General features: G+C 32.8%; 2 protein-coding genes across 4 annotated transcripts in view; both read left to right on the top strand.

The window, feature by feature from the left end:
* The window catches only part of LOC111003490 (netrin-B), a 99,448-nt gene that overhangs the window by 72,409 nt on the left and 3,235 nt on the right, over positions 1-23,804 (top strand). Inside the window, exons 2-6 of one of the 3 annotated variants that reach the window (XM_022274016.2) lie at positions 14,765-14,953; positions 19,009-19,158; positions 19,663-19,725; positions 22,780-22,851; positions 23,450-23,630. In XM_022274016.2, coding sequence (XP_022129708.1) covers positions 14,765-14,953; positions 19,009-19,158; positions 19,663-19,725; positions 22,780-22,851; positions 23,450-23,630 — 655 coding nt within the window. Of the gene's footprint in view, positions 1-14,764; positions 14,954-19,008; positions 19,159-19,662; positions 19,733-22,779; positions 22,856-23,449; positions 23,631-23,804 lie in introns of those variants that run through there. The other 2 variants (XM_022274017.2, XM_045630884.1) reach the window with 2 other exon arrangements.
* Positions 2,303-4,081, top strand: LOC111003491. Its single transcript, XM_022274018.2, has 3 exons — positions 2,303-2,675; positions 3,018-3,134; positions 3,801-4,081. The coding sequence occupies exons 1-3, from the start codon at positions 2,315-2,317 to the stop codon at positions 4,049-4,051; spliced, it is 729 nt and encodes a 242-aa protein (XP_022129710.2). The 5' UTR covers positions 2,303-2,314; the 3' UTR covers positions 4,052-4,081.

A 23,804-nucleotide genomic window follows, 5' to 3' on the forward strand; every position in this document is an offset into this window, starting at 1 on the left:
AGGTCATGTCTCTTGAAAAGCTCTAAGTGATAGACTTGCTGCTTCACACCACTCTATTCTCAAGTTCTGTGGCATTAGGGATAATGATACCGATATTTTAATAACTTTGTAGCAGTAGTAATTTAAAAATATTAAGTGGTCGTTAGTTTAATGTTTAATTTCAGTTTAATTTAATCTGTGATAATACTTATATACATTGTATATTGTCTAAGTGATTTGTTAATATGGATAAGTGTAGCTGTAAAAATACTTATAAATAAATGAATAATTGTCTAAATTTAGTTAGACTCATTGGTCTGACTGTAAGTCATCAACCCCGACTTCTCCTTCTCCTTACCATCAATTCAAGTCCACATTCTTGTGGTGATCACAATGAGTTCACTCTCTCAATAATAATTCAGTTCAGCATTTAACACCAGTCTAATTATAATAAGGACAAGTGAGTTTCATGTAATACGGGGAAAAACCGCAGGTTGCTTAACGATTTGATCTCAATTGGACGTTTTTATGAGATTTTCACGCTATTCTCGACTCGACGGACACCCATTAACTTTTAGTACGCTATAGCATTATTGTTCATAAGTATATTACGATACCTTTTTTATGTGGAATACTATTGCACAGATATTGTAATTGAGTTACGGAAATGGTACATATATTAAAAACACTTACAAACATTTATTAACTCGAAGTTTCGGGAACTTATATATTTTTTATTGTATAGGACCCAAAAAGACTGTGATCGCTGCCCATGCACACCCATTTTAGTGGGTGCGTGGCCCATATGTCGATATGGTACATCGTATTTCTGAGTGAAGATACCCATTTCCTGATTGGCAGTCCATTCCATAGTTCGTTCGCTTCCGTTAAGTAAAGTGTGAAATACTTTCAGCCTACATCGGTATACTGATAAAATTTTGAATTAATACAGCTCGTACGGTGTTGTAATGAGGCTAGAGGGACAAATCCTTCACAATGCTTCAGTTCACTCTCCATAGTCCACTTTGTAGAATACGTATAGAGACGCAATGTCTTTACGTAGAGAAAGAACAACGCTTTCTATTTCGGCATCCCATTTATTCTTTATTATTATTTTTATGCAACTTAATTTTCTCCTGTATGTAAGCGCGTCGGGGAAGCGTTAATTGCTTCGAGCAACGTTGTACGTAAACATTGCGTAACTTTGCGTTATAATGCATAACATAGTGACAAAAACAATATTTAAAACTGAATCTTTTACTTCAGTTAGTTTTTCAATTATAAAGTAGAACTTGTTTAGTTAAAGACGATTGAAATTGAGACCAGAGAATAAGAGGGATAAAGCTCCAGCAGGAATCCTATGCTGAATAAAAGACGTAAAGGGAATAGAAGATATAACCCTTCCATCTAGTGTTCTGTATTGTCACCGTGATAGAAGCAATAGTTATGCCGCTGAATGTTAGAGAGAACCCCAAACCTACTTGCTAAAAAACTAGAATAGTTGGTTTTATTGGGAATTAAGGTTTCTGTCTCTGAATAGCAGAAATTTTAGAATGCATTCTGTTCATAATAATGTATATAAAATATATAAAATATATAATGTAAAATGTATCTGAATAAAGGCTATTATTATTATTATTATTATGCTCATAATAGAAAGTGGCTATTTCTATTTCTAGTCTATTACTAGTGTATTTGGAGCTCATTACCTTCTTAGATGTCCAACGACGAATTCCCATGCTCGAAATTAATTATAAATTCCAATCTCATTCTACAAAAACTGTTATTTAGAGCAAGTATTATAAAGCTTCGTTGAATTAATTTAGTTTAATTATAATTCAATTATTTGTGAATATTGTTCATCTCGGCTCTATTAAGTAGGTACCCACTGTAATTAAAGTTTAAGTTTTGTTGTAAGGTAATCATAGCCGTTCATTTGTTTGGATTTTGTGATCCCGATTCATTATTTTTAGTCGGTATGTTGAATGTTGTTTAAGTTTGAATCTAGTGTAGACATATATTATGGAATGGTTGCAGAAATACGACGAACAACGTAGCAAAAAGCAACAATTTTTGCTCTATTTTAATATTTTGTACTCATATATTATACATATATATTATATTGCTTTAAATTTAGTTTAAGTAAATCTAACCACGTAACAAAAGAGGTTTTATTAAATGGTTTATATATAACCTTCTTCGGATATCGTAAAAACTATTCAAATAGAAACGAATTAATTTTGACGTTTGACAGATATTAGTCATATTTTCCCCCTAGATATGTCAACGTTTATTAATTACACAATTAATTTTATCAATTAAATACAATTCAATAATGAATCGCGACAGAGCCATTAACTTTAATAGTTGTGAAATTCACATTCTTGTCGACTTGGTGTCAAAAGACCGCTACATAATTGAGAATAAGCGAAATGATGTCGCCACAAACAAAGAAAAAGAGGCTACTTGGAACAAGTTATCTGTAAACTTCAATGCGGTGTCTGGGTTTACACCTAGAACGGCTAAGACACTTAAGTTGAAGTATGAGAGTCTGAAAAAAGCGATCAGAAGAAAGATTTCCAGACACATCGAACTGGGCAATGCGGGAGAGCCAAACCTGTCTGACATTGAGAAAACAATTCTTAACATTTATTCAAATGGCGTCGATTCGCGAAATGATAGTGAGAATGTCATAGGTAATTTTGATTATGCCTTTACCCTTAGTAGTTGCTGTGGTAAATATTTATATTGCAGCGTTCCCAGAGTTTTTAGAAAGCTGAGAATAACTTACCAAATATTAGTTAATCTTAAAGAAATAGAAAGACATACGAATTTACTACCTTAGATCGTATCATTAGTAATTCGATAGGGTCCTTCAGGAAAAGAGGGTACAAATTCTTAAAAAGCCGGCAACGCACTTGCGAGCCCTCCAGTATCGAGAGTGTCCATGGTCGGCGGTATCACTTAACATCAGGTGAGCCTCCTGCCCGTTTGCCCCCTGTTCTATAAAAAAAAAATTAAATTGTATGGGGTTGTAGAATTCCGAGTGAAAAGTGAAAACTCTGATGAAGATATGAACGAAAGAAATTTACTGAAGACGCCCGAGGATGTTGACTATGTTATACCAGATGTGATGGACGATACAACAGTTATTGGTAAACTATTTTGGTGTAATATAGCATTTTATATAGGTATGTAATGTTTAATTCGACCACTAACTTGTAAGTTGGCAATGTACTGACGAATTTCGTTTCAAATGTTAGTTGTGTTCATGAGCGGATTTTTTATAAATGATTAGTTAACGAATTAAAATAGTAAAAAAAATAGGAAACGCCTAAGCAACGCATGATGAATTGACCAACTAGAGATCGAAGGTAGATAAAATGTATTAAGTCTCCCAGTGTTAAATACTGTTAAATAGCATTATCGAATATAATACTATGGAATAATCATGGAGAGAGTTCAGACGAGTTGTCCGGTGAAATACCTGCAGCTGAGTTTCATAACGGAACGTTAAGGCAGAATACAAAATACGAGACGTATTCGTATCACCTCGACATCCGTCGTTTCATAAAGTATTTGGGAACCAATTTCATTTAGGGTCCCTCAAATAAGGACGTACCGATTCCTGAAAGGTCTCACTGCTTCTTCAAAGGCAACGCACTCGCGATCCTTCGGGCAATGTGAGTGTCCATGGGCGGCGGTATCACTAAAAGCAGATAAGCCTCCTGCCCGTTTGTCTCCTACTACATAAAAACTGCTATTATCTATCTTTAATATTTTACTTCAACATTTAAATAAGCAAAATAATTATATTTTAGAAAACAAACGAAAAACTATCTCCAAAGGACCATCTCAAAAAACGGTCAGGAAGAAAGTTGATGACATTTCCAACGTATGCTCATCCAACGTCGCTACAGCTAAGCTAGAACTGATAGAATTACAGAAGAATATAGCGAGTAGGGAGCACGATTTTGTTCATGAAGAACATAAGCTTAAAATGCAGCATTTGCTTAACGAGGAAAAGAGGAAACAAGAAATCCACGATTTTCTGTTAAGAAAACAAACATAATCTGTTTTATAATTAATGTGGACTATAAGAGTACCGTGTTGTTTCGATATTTCTCCGTAAAAATAATGAAAACCATTGCTCATCGTTAGTCCACGCTTTATAGTAACGCCCAAACTGTTTAAACGTAAACTAGTTAAAGTTTCTTCTCTGTTCTTTGACAGAATTTAAAGTTAAGTTATACTGTATTGATTTAGTTTTATGCCAATAATAAAGTTAATGTATGCATGCGTTTTATTCTGCTTATTACAGTATACTGTTTATAAAATCCTAGAAAAAAATACGGTACTTTGTGCTTTTCAAAGTTTTGGCACATTCAAGGTTGTAAAATTATGCACTACTAAAAAATTATAGCAAGTAAAGAATATTTCAATCAAAGTAAAGAATATTTCGTCTGTTTCCGTCAATTGGGAGGCAGTGATCAAGCAAATGAAGGGTTGACAGGTATCACCGATGTTTAATTACCTTTCAAGTTTAATCCATTTCATCCTCATGCTAAAATATGGTGGGAAGGCAAAATCAATTAATTTATTCCAACTACCTAAAATGGCACTTAAGACGTTAAATAAAATATAGAAATGATTTTACCCTTCCAAAGGGTAGGTCGTTATACACTAATTATATTGCAATAATTTGAAACAACATGGATCACGGTTTGTTCCCACTTTATACTTATGTACCAGAGAGCATTGACTATTCCCCCTAATCACTTTGTTTAGGAATCGTTAGATTATTTGGTAGTAGCTCTTACTGGTATTGTCTACCAGGAGACGTATGGTCCATACAGTAGAAAATATATGATGCTACCTTGTTGGCGCGATATTAAAATAATATTTTCAAACTATTCAGACGAAACGTTAAACAGACAACCATAAATGGCAGAACAATTGAAATTACAATAACATTACTTAAAAGTAAAAACAATTTTTGTAAATTATTTAATAATGATTTGCGAGCGCAAGCTCACTCCATTTGTGCCGCAAAAACGCAATCGGATGTAACTGAAATAATATTTGCTCTCGACTGGGCCGTGCCACAAGAGGCAAGAGGAACTTTTCGAAACGGTATAATAATATTTACTATTATTATGATAGTAATCAATTAGACAACTTTTTAAGATTCCGAATGTTGAACGAACATAAGATGCGTTTCCCTTCGTTTATCAGATATAACGTTTAAAGAACATTATTTCTCATTACAAAAACATGAATATTTTATTTACATGAGAAACTTAATATTAATATGTATATATATGAGCGAGATACACGTCGCCATTAGCCGTCACAATTTTAGTCAACTATGTTCATTCTAACATGCATCTTTACTGACTTTTTGAATTTGTCAAACACTCCAATATTGCGAATTTGTGATGGTAATTGATTAAAGATATAATTTTTTCACTTGCTTAATAAAAATATGCCATTTTCCGACAATTAGCATAGTCAGTCTGATTCCTCTGATTCAATTCCATCCTGATTGATATTGACAGGTGGACGAGTGATCCTCTTTATAGGTTATGAATTAACGGGGAATAAATCACGCATCGCATATTGTATCGATTACTTGTTTTTTTTTTATATAACGGGTCAAACGGGCAGGAGTTTCTCCTGATTTTAAATAATAACCGCCGCCCATAGTTGATGACGACATCATTTAGGTTTTGGTACGGTCTTTTCTTGAAGGACCTTAAGTCGAATTATATTGGGAATACATTGGTGGGCATCTGCTTCTACATAGTCGTTGTGTGCGGCAAAATGATCCGATGAGATCAGCTGCAGATATTTATCCAATCAAGTTCTTTAAAACCTCTCCGATATAATTGCGGTAGAAGATGCAGAGAGACCCCATATCTCTACGCCAAGGGATCAAGCATATATGAGCCAAAATGCTCTTTGGTTAGTTAAAAAACAGCACATGATAAATACCCTCATAAGCTCATAACTTGCACAACGCGTGCTTTATTTAATTTCTGTTTGGGAACACTCTTTGATGTTGGAGGCTGCATATTAAATTCTGAGCCGACGGCGCTCGATCAAAGGATGCAATTATTTTTACTCAACTACCCGCAATTTTAACAATATATATCTCTTAATTTATAGATCATTACCGAATTACTATGTAGAATTCATTCTTATTCAGATATAAATAATTGCTACAAGCAAGTATTCAATTTTGTCTTAAGCTTTATTGAATAAGTTTAACATATAAATTTTATTTCAGTTTAATGATAAAGCTTAATAAATTTAAATCTTAGTTAATTCAATAAATTTATCGAATCATGGCTTTACCTTAAAATAGCCAAAAAGCAATGTTTTATTAACACACGAAATCCCTTGTAATATTGATAATAATAATATATATTGCTTTATAAACAAACAAATGTTTATCTAATCAATACTCTATCTCACAAAATAGGACGACAGCTGTTGTCAAATATGTCTCTTGACGGTTAGGGCGAACTAAAAATCATATTTTATTAAAAAGTAGTAATGCCGTCTACGTGTTTTTGACCAGCCTAATTTATATGACATCTCAGGGTAATGTACGAAAAAAGGTTTTTACAATCAGAAGTTAACGAAAGTCATGTCTATTACTTCTTAGTGCGTCTACATCGCTTGATTTTATTATAAGATAAAATTATTTAAGTCATTAAAAAAATATTAACAAGCCCAAAAATTTAAACACATCGTTAAGCTGAATGTTTTACATTTCAGCTTGTTATATTTTTATTTAATTGAAGGTTCGTCTGGTTTAAGTGAATTCGACCTTATCTGAGTGCGATTGCGTTTAAAATTTGTGATACCAAGTAAAAAGGTAGTTTTTACGATAAATTATTATGTGTGATTATGAGTGAATCACACAGTAATTTTAGTGATTTTATTATGCTTCATTCTGAGGATATTATTTAAAAGCGTTACAGAATACAGAATAATTTTATGTGGAATTGTCTATACTAATATAATCGTCATTAATAATAATGAATTTTGAGAAAAGGTTTTTAACTAATAAATAAATTTAAAAAGTTACTAAATTATTGCTAGCCGTGATTAGTGGTTTAATGATTAAATAATTCATAACGACCCAAAGTAAATTAGCTTGGTATTAATGTATAAAGTAACCATGACAACAAATACAGTAATGGCTGGATCTTTGAGCGAACAAGAGAACACTTCGCTTTAAAATCTAATAAAGTTTAATGTAAGGTATAAGTTTTCACATTCTAACTCGCTCTAGCTTCTGCAGTCGAAATGGATAATGTTAAAATAACTCGATTCCTAGTGCGTATCAAGATCAAGCTGGTACTGAATTTCAATTTGGACCTATCGTGGTATATCTGCAGAAACTAAACCAAACTTCATTTCCCGTATCTTGCCGTGGGTAAAACTGACAATGTTTAAAACTGGCCAGTTGGAAATATTGCTAATTAAAACTTTTTTTGAATTTCAATTTTAGAACTCTTTGGTAACCCAATGTAGTATTTTGCATTCATTTGTCATTTGTTTTTGTGAATTGGCGGCAAATATAAAACTCTGGTTACACATGAAAATGAACCTAACGCAAGAAAATTTAAAGGTTTTTACTTCTCTTTGCTTTTCCTTCATGTTGAATTGTAATATGTTACGTTGTTAAATCAAAAAGAGATTTAATTTTTTCATTAAATGGTTTAGAATATGTATGCTTAGGTCATGCTTAGATTGGATATAACTTGTGAATAATATATAAATAGAAGATTTAAATTACATACCTCTTGTAAAGGGCTAAACAAATTGACTGAAATTTATATATTATAGTCATCGAAGTTCTGAAGAAGAGAACGAAAGAACTTCGATGACGGTTTTAGTAGGGGTGTTCAAATATATAAGGCCGCCAGTTGCTTTTCATTACATTATGTTTAGTATTTTTTTTCTTTTATGTAATGCAACGAAGTGTTAATAAATAAAATTTACTCACAAAAGCCAATAAGTGTATACACAAATTCAATTAAAAATATATAATAATGATTACATTAATAACAAATGTTTTAAAAAATAAACATTGTTTTCTAATTTCCGTCCCACAAATCGATTCAGCGTAAACCGGTAAAGCGTGAAGTGTCGATTGTATACGGAGTATTTCCTCTCATGAAATATTTATTGTGGACTTGGATCGATGCATTTCGGAGAAAGAGGTGGACATACTGTCACACGGGTAACGGGTTAGATGTGGGCCCTGAGTAGTTTGTATAAGTTGAGATCGGGTTTAGAAGTCGTTTAAAAATAGACTTTCTTTTTAGGTTATAATGTCGTATCACATACGTTGATTTTTGTTTACCCCTAATTTTAAGTCTTTCGCAAGTTATATAATAACTATTTAGAATAATAATAGGTACTATGAAATTCTTATTATTTCTTAATTCTCGCGAAAGATTCATCGTCTCATGAAAGTCTAATTTATTGTCTTAAGTTAGGATAGATCATAATGTTCAATGATGTCTTAGTGAAGGCACATGTATTTAAACAATGTAGAAGTAAAAAGTTCTTGCAATAGTTATTTCAATAAGTACGACAAAAAATCATAATTATGATAATTGTCCAAAATGTACAGTGTAATTATAATTTTTAGCAGTTCGTTTTTCGTCTCGTTATTCTTAAAGCCGAATTAAATGACCTGTGCGAATGAGAGACAATATTCAATAGCTAATGGTGTTTATGAAAGACAGAGTAAAAATATTTTTATAGATATTGTCGTTAATTTTCCTATAAGTTTAAGGATATAATAATATGAGATTCGCAATATATATTCCTGTTCATATGATGTTTGTTCATATAGTGTCCGCAATTCTTGAAATTTGTGCACAGTGGTTATTTGTCGGCGGATTGTGCGATTTTATGTTTTATTCATTCGGAACGATTCCTTACAAAGCTTTGAATTTCGCGTGGACATTCAAATACGACACACAAAATATTCATAAAAGATATAATAATTCACTCTCTCATACACAAATTGTGTATTTCTTTAAATTTACACTTGTAAGTGCATATATTTGTCACCGTCTTTATATTGTACACAGTATTATTCATTGAATTACACAAATGCTTAAAGACCAGTTATCTCCAACAATAAACTATAATATTATTAACAAATTTATATAAAAATTAACTTCCAATACACTATTTCACAAATAGTAGCAGTGAAATGTATTTATTTTTATTTTTTTGTTTGTTGAAAAAAATTTGAGATATATATTAAGTCCCTGGACACGATGGCAGGGGAGTAGAGTAATTATCCAAAAAAAAAAAAAAAAAACAATAAACTATACTTTATTATTATACAATCAATCGTGAACAGTATTGGCTTCAGCGTGCCAGTCTTCCTGAGGTCGCTTGTTCGATCCCCGGCTGTGCAATAATGGAGTTCCTTTCTATCTGCGAATTTAACATTAGTTCGCACGGTGAAGGAAAACATTGTGAGGAAACCGGCTTGCCTTAGACCTAAAAAGTCGTGGTGTTTGTCAGGCCCAGGAGGCTGATCACCTACTTGCCTATTATATTAACAAATGATAATGAAACATATAAAGAAATCTGAGCCAAGCGCCTCTGATGTATTTTTATTATACAATCAATAACTTAAAATGTAATCACTTTTAGAACTTCATGTTTCGTTATAAGACAATTTTAACATATATAAAGAAATCTAAATCCTATTAATATCAAACGATTTACGTTTAAAACAAAACTAAATCCTCCAAAAAGGATAGGAAAGCAATAAATCAGTGCGTAATCAGGCAAATAGTGCGTTAAACTGCGCAATTGTATCGCTAACTTTGGCAGGTGTCCAACTTAGATGAATGGTTTTAAGGGGGAAGGTACAATATCCAACCTTATCACTCTTTATATGATAACACTCTTACTGATTTCCTTGCTAGATCTTCCTTTCTTTGTAATCATATGGTCATATAAATAAACAGATGAAATGTTTATATGCATTCAAGTTTAATCAATCCCTGGTATATTACGACAGTACACTGATATTTTACGACGCTTACGTCATTATAATGTTAACTGTCTGCGTAATTTTGTTCCATTATCATTCCTGGCCAGCTCAGACCATTTACTGTTTTGAAATTATTTATTTATTTATAAAAATATATATACCATATTTTTCTAGTTATAAAATATAAATACCTAACAAGTGTATACTACACCTAGCGAAAATAGTTATCTAGGCGACGGTTTAGTCATTGAGCTGGGATTAGAAGCCTGATTTATTTATTAACAGTGTAAATGTTTTGTTTGTTTGCCGCTGACGGGCGCTTCCCAATCATGAACGATAGTTTATTTGTTACCGAATTGAAATCTAGAACAGTTAGCTGGCTTATTTAGATTTTAGTTAAACCTAATAAACAAAAGGTGCATTGTATAATAGATTGAACTTTCGATGCACAGAAAATTTAATAATATTATCCAGTATATACGTCTAAGACACAAAGATTTTTCTGTGTAAAAAAAATGCAATAAAACAGACTCACTTTATTTACTAAAACAGCCTATAGGCTATTTCATATTGCCTTATAATAATGGATAAAACAGATATCTGAATGCAAAGCTTAAAAATTACTTTAAGTACTGAATTATTATAATTCAGACATGATGACTCATTTCGATTGTCAAAATATATCTAAAGCGCGGGACAGAAAACAACAAAATGGGATGGACCTACTGAAAAGAGATGTGTATACAAAATAAAAGATGTACATATTACGTAATGGACTAGCGGGGGAAAATTGGATGAATGTTACTAAGACAAAGGAAAATGGAAATATATCGAGAAGGCTTTCACTCTAGAAGACCAACAAAACTAACCTTAATTCTTAGAACTTATTCTAACAGCTAAAATATTGTACTGTATATTACAAAAGCTTTTAAAAATAATATGTATACTAACTGAATATAATTTACCTGAGTAACGTCGCAAACAATGCCATCGTAATGTTTTTGACATAATAAATTAATGCTCTGTGTGCCTCAAAGTACCTGAAATTACCTTTTACATACAATAGACACAAACTTATAACAAACGTCGCTGTATTGTATTAATTAAATGTTCCATGTCAAGTGTTCAATAGCTAGTTTAATAATTAATTCATCAATATTATAATGAATTATCTATATGTATGTACGTTAATTAAAATATCAGGGTGTGGAAGCTTCGGCAATTAGGTGCACGAGTTGGTTATAATTCAATTAATGTCGTTATCTCAAGGGGCCAATTTTGAGTTCCCGTGATCGTATTAGAACTAGGGAGACGGAAAATCTTTGACGTAATTGTATTGTATTAAATTGGGGTGCTATATATGTATGGTTATTCTATATAAAATGCTAGGAACTATCGAATCTCTTCATCCCTTTTCTTTACTGGCACAACCGCCTGGAAGCTTATTGTGTAGTTGAAGTACATTGCCTAGGTAATACTGAAAATGTTTAGAAAATTAAAAATAGCTTAATGTAGAAAGATGCCAATACATCACAATATTGTTGAAGTAAGTATGTATGTACCGAAAATGTTGGTTAAAAATTTTCTCGTGTTAGGTTCATTTTAATGTGTTTTTTTTTTGCCGCCAATTCACAAAAACAAATGACAAATGAATGCAAAACACTATATTAGGTTACCAAAGAGTTCTAAAATTGAAATTCAAAAAGTTTTCAGTAGCAATGTTATAAACATGGCCAGTTCTAAACATTTTCTGTGTTCAACAAGCATCCTACATAAAGTAGGTGCAGGTGCTAGCATAATATTTCAGTTATTCGAATCAATACCTGCAGCTGAGTTGCATCATCGGACGTCAGGCAGAATACGAAATTCCACCCGTACCACCTCACAAAGCATCTTTTAAGGCTGGTTTCACCTCTCTGTGAAACCAATGTTGAACCTGATGTTGACCTCAAAATCATCTTGCTAATTATTAAAAAGTCGGCAACACACTCGCGAGCCTTCTGGCCGTTTGCCCAAAATACCATTGACACTATTTAGCCTCCTAGCATGACATTGTTGTGGAATATGGATTCCATATTTAAATTTGTGATCTACGTTTGTCCAGAGTAACTTTTACTTTGACCTGCTGTTTGCAAGTGATGTCGCGGGCTTAGTTTGTCCGTTGCTAATGATTCCAGGGGTCAGTCGACGTGCTCACCCGTTTCCTGCGTGACTTATCACGCAATACACAAATACACGGACGCACGTGACCATGAATGATTTTCTGTTTCTTCCCAAATATCTATTGTTAGAGCTCATTATACTATATTGGGCTATTATCAAATCTCAGCTAGTATCTCTTCGTATCTATCCTGTCAGTGGCTTTTTCTCTTCTCGTGGAAATTCTTGCTGTGACCGCTGACATACAATAATTTTGGAAGAATAACATATTTTGATAAACTATGTATACCCATCAGATTTTTGAGCCAGGTATCGTAAAGTGTAGCAAGAATGGGTATTTTGTTGTTTAACTTCGCTAAGTAAAAGGTTAAAGATCTGTCAAGAAAACTGAAGTAAAACCCATAATTTTCCACGACCATTAAACAAATTGATGATTCAGCTTCAGGCGCACCCGCAGCCTGATTTATTATGGCCACTACGACTTATTTATTGCTGAGAGTTATGTGAAAATTGTAAATAGCCGACGGGACAAATTACCTTAACCGCTTTCCCAGAGAAACGGCTCAATTCCTTGACGAATTTAACAAATATTTTATATAGTAATATAAGTATACAACAGCAGTATATATTAAACTTTGACTTAATTGATATGAATCTGACTAATAATGTAAAATCTAAACTACGATAAATTTGCGCGCCACTGTGTGTGGCAGAATATGCGAACGACTGACAATTGTACCACCTTGACATTTTGTACCATATTCGTGCAATAAATAAATTATTATTATTATTATTATTATAAAAAATTTCATGTACTTTAGGGAAGAAGTACAAAAAGTTTAGTGTATAAATCCATGAAGATGATAAAATAATTTCAAACATACACGATATCTATTACTTTTTTAATATTTCATCTTTTATAATCAAATAAGAGGGTGATAAGATTTCTAAGAAACAAAATATTTGTAATTTTTTTCATACATCTTTCAGAGTTTTTTCTGTGAAATGATTGTCTTTAATGTTGTTCAAATAAAAAAAATATAAAATTCCTAATTAAAGCTACTCAAAAATGGTTTTAAAGTTAGAAGTTTAGTTTTTAGCTGGATTTGCCCTGTTTGGGCAAATCCAGCTAAAAACTAAACTTCTCGAACTAATCGACATCAATTTAAAAATACAAAAAGAAGATTCCAAAGCGTCTGGCTAAGTTTAAAAACTCCACAAAATCAAATTAAAGTCAAATGGAATATGATACAAAGCATACGTATATATCGTTAAAGCAATTCAGATTTGTGGTTCTAAAATAAAAATGAACCTTTCATCACGCCTAGTTCTGAATATTTAGTGGGAGATGAAAACTACAAAGGGTTACACAAACGCCATCTGCTTAACGTTACTTGTACCGATGACAGTTTCATTTGGCGCCATATTTTCTAGTTCAAATGAATATTTTTACCATTCTCATAAATACAAGGTTAGTTCAGTGGATAAAAGCTTCGTCAAGGTGTCGAAACTTTATACGAAGAACCTTGTATATACGGTTATATATATGGGACTATTTTAAATATAGCTAATTTAACCTGCCTGCAATTTAATTACTGGAGTAAAGTGATATTCAAACGTTTACTTCATACAGATTTAACTAACTCCATGTAGCTCTGGGTATTATACCCAATTGTTTAAGAGTCCATGGGCTGCGATGACTACCCTATAAAAAAACATATTGATAATAAATGTTTTTCGTTCTTTATCTAAATGAGTCCTTCATGCTGTTTCTGTATTTCAATGTTCTATGGGAATAGATAAATAATAAATAATGGATGCAGGTGTCTGTCCAATTGTACACGATTATTAGATAAAATACATTAAATAACTTAAAATAAAATTATAAATCGTATCAAAGACGTAAGTTAGGTTGTTATTAAAATAATATTTCATAAAGGTTGAAGCCGAGCCTTGCACTAGCATTAGTTGAATCCGGCGATATTAATCGCCTGTATTTGCGGCGTGCAACAGTTGCCTAATGTGCCCATATATCCTTGTTCATTGGGATTACGGTAACCACACGCGTCGGTTTGCTGGGATAAATTCTGTCGATTCTGCTAATTGTAATAGAAGCGGGGACAGTTTTCATTTCACATTTTAAATAGTTGGTATTGCCGATGTTACGCTTTAAATTGAATGGTTTAAGTAAAATACATATATATTTATATATGTATCACCATACAGCAAGGAAATGTTGACAGCATTGTAGGTACTGCCACAGAACCAAACTTTTTAAATTTGTTTTAATTTTCTATTTATATTCATTTTTCATTATTTTAATACCATGTAGTTTATATTTCAAATACTGTGTATGTGTATGTATAAAATATGTAATAACTAAGTATTTAATTACATATTTGCCTTATTTATATTAATACGATTATTGTTATTTACAATGCTATGGTCATAAATACAATTTAAAATATTTTCATAGTTAAAATAAAAATTTCGCACTTCTATTTTGGTAGTTTTGAACTCTCAGAACTGCCTTAACACGTCTGAATCTCAGCTTAAGAATACCGTTATCCTTCATCTTTCCAGAATGCAACTGTAACGGCCACGCCCGTCGGTGCCGCTTTAATATGGAGTTGTACAAGCTGTCCGGTCGTGCGAGTGGCGGAGTCTGCCTCAAGTGTCGTCATTACACCGCAGGAAGACACTGCCATTACTGCCGGGAGGGGTATTACAGGGACCCCACGAAACCTATCACACATAAAAAAGCCTGCAAACGTGAGTACATCCTTTATCTTCTACGTATATTTACAAAAAATAGCGACCAAAATCACATATATGTGTTGTGTTTCTATAAATGATAAAAATGTAATTGAAATCATTTTCATTTATCGATTTTTCATCATCAGACGTCGACGAAATTCCACACGAATTACCTCGACGTCCGTCATTCTATAATTGAGCGTTTTTAGGCAATTTTTGCCGTGCACCACTATTTGGAACCCGCTGCCCACTGAATTTCCGAAACTATTTGACTTAGGTTTCTTCTAGAAAAGAGCGTAACTACGTTTATTCTCGAAAGGCACTCTCTGATACTGCAGCAATGAGTGTCCATGGGCACACTCAACAACAGGTAAGCCTCCTGCCCGTTTGCCCGTTCTGTAAAAGAACGTGTACCCCGTACATTTTGTCAAGATTTACTAGGCATGTAAAAATAATTGATTCAAAGATTTTTTTTTAATTTTTGTGAGTTTATTTTTCTTCTCACGAAGATCTTTGTAATAAAACTTGGTTTTATCATTAATTAATTTAAAGAATATATATAAAAAAATTTTTAAAGAATATATATTTAAAAATATTCACCTATTTTTATATATAAGAATTTAATTGAAAAGTGGCAATCTACTTGCTATTATGCGCTAGGGACCTCAACACTAGTTATACGCACACCAAAATCGTAGTCAATTCAAGAAAAGCTTTTCAGCCAAAAGCTCTCAGTTAAATCGGAAACTTAACTGGCCAATAAAACCCGGACAGTCAGCACTAACCGAACTTGTTACTAACGGATCCCGCGAGGCTCGTTGTAACTTCGATTCGCAAAAGGTTTATGGACAAACTATTTGGTGACCACGGTAAATTGTGTTTAGGGCTGTGCCGCGCAAGAAAATTATTATAATTCAAGTTTTTACGTATGTACACACTACTTACAGTCTTTAGTAAAGGCAAGTAACTTTGTTCTTGTGGTTTTTTTTATTCACTGTTTAGCACTTTATACTAACGTACACTAACACTAATTCACTCGTTGAAATGGTTTTATTCTTTTTAGTCTACCCTCTTAGATACCGTAAGTCAATATTTATAATTACTAAACGACTGCTAAAGTTGCTTCGGAAATATCCTACCAATACTAAAAGATGAAACGTACTCGCGAGCCCTTTGAGATAGCCGGCACTTATAGAGCGAGACTACACGCCAGTCTTTAGATTTAATTATGTAAGATAGAGACCAATGTTCTATTTAGTTAAAAGACGCAATTTGTTTTAATTTGAATCTTTAGGGATATAGACTTGACATTTCAAATATGAACAAGAATCAACTTTTTAAAATATAGTTTAATAAAGTATTATTAAAAATGTAAATCGTAAGGGTAAATAAGTATAAGTGAGTAGAGACAATATCAATGAAGTCTAACGTACCTTATGTGGCAACCCTATAAATATGTTCTATTTTATTTTTAGCGTTTATCGGTGTTGTTCTTTCATTACATTCTTTTGTTTTTCTTGTTTAGTTTCTTGATATTTGTTTTAGTTTTAGAAATATTGTTCTGTTAGCGCTACAGATTTTCACACACAGTTTATTTATATCGTCTCTTGTAAGTAACCATTTATGTTACTTTAAACTTAATCAGATTAGTGGCCCTACAACCTTTTTAGGTCTAGGTCTCAGATTTCTATATCAGTTTCATGATCTCTAATCTAATAAGCAGCCACGCCATCGACTTTTTGCGTTAAGGCAATCCAGTTTTGTCACGATATTCTTTCATCGGTCGAGTGAAACTTAATAGCGCACATAGAAAGAAAGTCAGACAGTCGGTGATCAAACCTAAGACCTCAGGAATCACTTACTACTTATAACAAAATTGGCTTAACACGTTCTTGCTCTTATATATCTTATTGCAAATTATGTACCTTTAGGCAAAAGCTTTACGCTTTTCACAACAACGTAATTGCCCTGTTAAATAGCCGCATACATCACAAATAGCGGTTTTTATGAACATGTCAACAAACCTATAAAATCCTAGAACTTCCTTTATTGGAGGGAGATAATTATAGTTTTACGATTCCACCTGTAAATATTTACTTTTAAATATAATGTGGGGCCCAACAATAATATTTTCCTTGTCTGTTTTCTGTCAAACTTTACTTTATTTCGAATGGTCTACGGTTATTTTAAATCACACACCATTTCTGTACATTCGAATTAAGTTTGTCAATACTCTTGCAGAATTAAATTGAACCCTTGAGAAAGCCCTGTGGCTGTGTACCTTAAACTAGCAGAATATCCTCACTTGATTTGAGATACCTATTCGTTAAGCGAAGACAGCACCAGCTCTACGGTCACCGCATCTATCTTCCAGGCGCCAATTATATCATTAATTAGCGCCTGTGCAATTGAGCCCCACGGCCCAAGAGTCTCTACTCCAAAGGGAATAAAATTGAAGTTGGAGAAAAGACATCTATTATTTGCCTTCTGTTCTGCAGTCGCTCCAGCTTTTTTGCTTGTCCGAGGGAGGTGAGACGGGGCTAACGTATCCACACAAGTAACATCCCATACCAAAAGCTGTCTTATCCTAAAGGATGAAATTATTGAACTTATAAAGTAATATTAAAATAAGACAATTTAAATTGAATATATATACCGCTTACATCCCTTTACATGTAAATGTAAATGTGTCTGACATTAAAAGTAATTAGTAGATAGAGTGAAAGGACTCGTTTACTAATTACTTGCACAATTTCAGAGATATTCTTTATGCTATTCCTGTGTGCGAGCGGCTAATTATTATTTTTTTGTATAAAATAAAAAATAAAATACGTTTATTTTGGAACATAAGATCTTCTAGGTATCACTTATTCCACGTCAATCAATTCAAACTTGTAGGCATCCCTACTCATCGGCAAAGACAGAGGGGTGTAGGCCGAGAGAAAAAGCCGGCGTAAAAAACTCTCGGTACTCTTTTAAAAAAGCAAATCATCAAACAATATTTAAAACAAATATATCAAATTAATTAGAGGCAGCCTGCCCAGCACTAGTCCCAGGCCCTTTTATCAACTAGATAATCAATAACTTTATAGTAAGCCTTTTTACACAGCTTTTCTTTAATACATTTCTTAAATTTATTAAAAGGCAGAGATAAAAGAGCCTCTGGGATTTTATTAAAGAAGAGTATCCCTTTCCCCAAAAAAGAATTACTAACTTTACATAGTCTAGTACGGGGAAATTGCAGCCTGCGTTTGTTCCGAGTATGATGTTGTTGCGAGCAAAGCTAAATAAATAATTTATTTAAAATTATTATTGTCACTTTTTTTACAATATTCTTAACACACATAATAAATAAAGATTATAAGACAAATAACTAACCTTGGTTTTGTTAAATTTGTATCAGGATTGTTTGTAAACGCAGTTTCTACTGATTCCTTGTACGAGAAACTAAAAGCTGCCTTTGCTAGCCAATTAATTTAAAACCTTCGCTGATGTAGCGTCTACAAATTCTTGCAACTTCAGCGTGTAGTGTCAAAGCGGTTAATTCACTACACGACAATAAACATGGGTTTGTCTTGAAGGCCACTAATGTATGTGGTAAACTCTAAGTAAATTTAATTACAACTTTGGTAATACTAATCGTTTTAAGATAGAATTTAAGTTAATTTATAAGTTATTTTTTTCAAAATGATACTGCTTTGACAAATTTGGCATTCTAAACAGATGGTTTTCAATCAAATATGACCTATTAGTTTTTAATAAAACTTTGACCTAATAAACGGAACGGAAGAGTTAGTATGGAGTTTCTTCCCATCCCATATGAAATAACTACCTTTTTGAAGAGGCAAATTTTATTAAATTTTAATTTGTAATTCTGACTTTTAAGTGGCTTTTTAATAGGCTTAATGAAAATAAATTATTTTACTTTGACTTCAAAACATAAATCATTTTTTAAACAAGGGGCAAACGGGCAGGAGGCTCACCTCATGTTAAACATGATTACTGAACACCATCACATTCATCATAATGATAATAATTAATAGATATCTATATGAAGCAACTATTTCCAGCATGCGACTGCCATCCAGTAGGCGCGAGTGGTAAGACTTGCAACCAGACGAGTGGGCAGTGTCCCTGCAAAGATGGAGTCACAGGGACCACCTGCAATCGATGCGCCAAAGGATATCAGCAGTCTAGGAGTCACATCGCACCTTGTATACGTGAGTATTAGCCGAGAATTTTAAACAAAACACCTTTCACTTAAATTCAAACACACTCATTAGTAACGCATTTGTATTGGCTGATAGGTAGAGCCGATATACTCAAATTCAAATGTAATGCTCTTTGTTTGTTCCTTTTATTTTGAGGAATATTTTACAAGTTTTTATCTACGCCCACTTACGTAAGTACTACACTTTTAATAAGACTTTTGAATATTTGGATGAGGTGAATCATGTAGTAAACTCATTTAACGTTAAGAAATGTTACTTACGTATTTAATAATCCACTAATATAAGTTGTTTTGTACCTTCAACGGTATATTTCATGCCACGAAAGCGGGTTATTGAAATTCATTATTTATACACAATATTAATAGGAAATAATGTTAGTCCGGAACCTGATAGTGAAATGTCACATCCGCAAAAAAAATGTTTCATCATCATCATCATGATCACCTGTTTAAATTATGGTTGGAAGTATAATTATAATATGCTGCCTTCTAGGTATACCTCGTGTGGTGACAGCAGTCCAAGCGATGGAGGCTGTGGACGCGGAGCCGGGACGCGGTAAGTAGTAAGTGGATTTCATTGCACTCCATCACATCTACACCAGGCATGATAAACCGATGCTGATATACCAATAAGACGCTATGTAAAAACGTCATAAGTATGGATTATACAGTATGTCTCTCAGTAGTTCCATCACCACCACAACGCAGCATTTTCCTACATCTTAATCTTTTATAAAAAAGGAGTAGTCATCTGTGCCTCATTTACATGGCTATATAATGGGCATTTTCCTTGATATTTTCCTTCACATTACGAGCGAACATAGCGTATGTAGAAATCTTTATTCATAAATTAACCAGGACTCAAACGACTATAATAAATATAGTTCGGTTTGACCATAACACTATTCACTGTACATAATTTGTAAGATATAATATTTAAAATTATATCCGCATCGGTTATTCATTTAGATGTTTTTCATTAATTTATTTTTTCCCGTAGATAAGAGAAGCACTGTGTTAAAAATATTCTTACTTTTGATTTATATTAACATTCACTTCAATGGGTAAGACAAAATGCAGATACATACTACATTATTCTTCATTCTAAAAAAAATATTCAAACATGAAGTAGTTCTATCAATGGGGAAAGGGGCAGGTAAACTTCTGAAACATTTCTTAGATAATTCTTTATCGGGCAGTCGTATGGACTTTTTAGTAAACCAAGATTCTTTTTTTTAATGCAAAAGCATGTCGATTTTTACTGACATTTTCAGTGCATCATTATGCACATTCATTAATGCGAAATAAGGATGCATAATCCATAGATTATAAAAACCTCTTTTAAGATAGAAACTAAAATTGTTTATGATATTAATTCTCACCTAACGGTACCATAGAGAAATAAAATTGATATCGTACTTGTTGTGATAGATTATGATCTCTGTGGCCACAGTGCTTGAAACGAACAGATAACAAAGTTACTTAATAAAGATAAATTTCACTGATAAGAGTATATATATATATATATATATATATATATATATATATATAATATTATGTAGTGAAAAATAAAAAAATCTAATTACGACCTTTTATTTGAAATTTTATTATAACAAATCCAGGTTAGTTTAAGCCTAAAATATGGTAATAAAAACGATAGTAGGTACTTAACCTTGCAAATCTTAATAATGATAAAAATATTAAGTAATAGTAATAATTAATTTACTTGACTAAGCAAGATCCGAATTATGTGCCTAAATGACGGATAAATAGCCAACATACTATTTATTCGTTATTTTATACACATTCGTTAACCACAAAGCCAAGCGGGCGGAGAAAATGTCGTGAATGATTGTATGATATACAGATCAGCAAAGAAATCACATCTTGGCTAAGATTCTAATCTTTTTCATTTAGTCTTCTAGGCTCAATCTGAAAGTTTATAAAATAAATATTAAACACGCCAATATTTCGAATTTTAGACGGATTATTTATTAAACAATTTACTTGTATATTTGTAATGAATGAACTCAATAATTTATTGAATAATAAAACCATTAGTATGCTTCATTATCCTTCAATGAAAGGAAATATTCATTTCCAAAATCTTCCTTATAAATATTTTGTTTCACTCCCGGTATATAAACTGCGCATTAAACCTGCCCTATTAATTGTGGCCATATCAATCACATTATCATAATATGAGTTACAAAATATTGATTGATACATCCGGAATGTTTTCACGGCAATTAGACGTTTCAAATCGGTTTATTGCATTAGATTTATTACTATTACAAACATTATAAATTACTGACAACCGTTCGAAAATTATTCCACATTTATTAAATATTTGGTAACCGCCATTTTGCGTGTAACTATAATATATAACAGGTAAAAGATTTAATAAAATTATCACTTGGAGTAATTGTTTAATTATTAAGACAATAACAAGTTAATTGTTTAAAAAATAATGGAATCTTTTTCGTTGGGCCTCAAATTTCTGTATCTGTTTCATGATACATGCATACTGTGCCTGTGCATCAATGTACTTTCTTTCTATGTGCGCATTTAACATTCGCTCGAACGGTGAAGGAAAACATCGTGATGAAACGGGCTTGCGTTAGACACAAAAATTCGAGGGCGTGAAACAGAAAGCTGATCACCTATATATATACGGAAATCTGAGATCTAGACCCAAAAAGGTTGTAGCGCCATTGATTTTTTAATATAACAAGAAACTTCCATTTTTTCTGTTTTTTTTTTTAAACTTAAAACTAATTAAATTATATTGAGACCTTTTTAAATGTTAGCTTTTGTTCTTATTGTCGTTAGTCACTCTCAAAATATTGCACCCATAAGATATTAAAATACCCTTAACGGTCTTAATCTAAATAAAATTAAGATATATTCCTGATAGTAATACTTTATCTTAGGAACACAAGATATTGGCTAAATAATATATCAAACTAATTAAAATTATGTTTTTTTATCTAAAATACTATAAAACATTCATAACACAGTGCTTCTCGTTAAAGTTTACAATCTTAAAACAGAAAGTTCCAATCCCAATGGCTGCATTAAACCCCCGTTTCTTTCAGGGCTTATATTTTATTCATCATCTCATACATTTTGTTTTCTTTATATTTGTGTCAAGTGCGAGACGAGGTAAACATTTCATTGTTTCTTGCATGCCAATTACTATGTACATTATATGACATTTTTGTACTGTAAACATAAGTTCATCACGAAAATGTACTCAACACTATACTTATAAGATATATGTTGTGCCATGTGTGTGAAAACATCATTTACGGTATATGAAACTTTATTTGAGAGATCTTTCATTTTTAAAAATCTACTTGCTGTCATTTGAATGCTATTACAAATAAACTATTCGTTTCATTAACCTGTATAAAAAGGCTTTATATCAAAATTAGATCATACTTGTAGCACTTTCTGACTTCAGTCTCCTTAATGAACAAACGCTTTCTGATGAATCACTATTTCAATCGATTGCCCTTCTATTAATATCAATTGAGACTTTCCCATATCAATGTATTGAAGTATGTACGAGTGGATGTAATCTGACTTGTAATATGTACGATGACAGCGGAGCAGTGCGGCCGGTGCCGCGCAGGCGCGAGAACTCTAAACCTCAACAAGTTCTGCAGCCGAGACTACGGTGAGATTTCTTCATTCTTATCCCTTTTTATTTAATTAAAAAATCGGATTACTGACGATAGTTGCAGGCGAAAACCTCATAAGAAAATACTGACGGAATGGTTGCATTTTTCAAAAGAAAATTATAATTTTATTGGTTTGATAGATATTTTGTATGAATATAGAGAAGGAGGTAAATGGAAATCATAATTGAATTGATCAAGTTACATTTATTTGTACGCATAAATACAATTATGTCATTTTTTTAACGAACAAACGCGGAGGCCGATTGTGTCTCTGTGTCGTTTGTTCCGCTCTCTCGCTTGCACTTCAAGCCTTAAATGGAACGCCTCAGAGCGAGGTAACGCCGCATGCGTCACGTTTTTTCGTGCGTGCAGCTGGTCGGGCAAAGGATTTACACATGTGGAAAGTGAGAATTGGTACCTGTCAAATTAGAGAGTATATCACATGTTCATATTCGTAGGAGAATTGAATTTTAAACTACTGACTAAAATTTGAAAATTAAACTACGACTTGTATGAATACTTAGTATTTTGAATGATTACACAGTTGACAGAACATTCTTGAGCTTGTATGGTTAATGATGATGAGCATTGCAGTCATAATGGGTCGGGTGGTCGGTCGCGAGGCAGCGGGCGGCGAGGGATGGGCGCGGCTAGCGCTGAGCGTGCAGGCCGTGTACAAGCGCGCGCCGCGCAGTCGCCTGCGCAGAGGACCCGTCGCCCTTTACGTCCGCAACGTAGACATCGCCTGCAAGTGCCCCAAGATCAAGATTAACAAGTACGTTTTAATAAGTCTACTAAACTAGATTTGTAGTGCCGTTTAATCCTGGTTGTAAATCTGGAAATTGGGTTCTAATATTTGTGTACCAGCACATTCAAAAAAGTAATATAATAACAGTGTAATATGGGAGATTTGACCGTTCAATTGGGACATTAATCCCCGTACCGTTTA

Source organism: Pieris rapae, chromosome 13 (assembly GCF_905147795.1).
Source record: "Pieris rapae chromosome 13, ilPieRapa1.1, whole genome shotgun sequence".
In the NCBI taxonomy this organism is placed as follows: domain Eukaryota; kingdom Metazoa; phylum Arthropoda; class Insecta; order Lepidoptera; family Pieridae; genus Pieris; species Pieris rapae.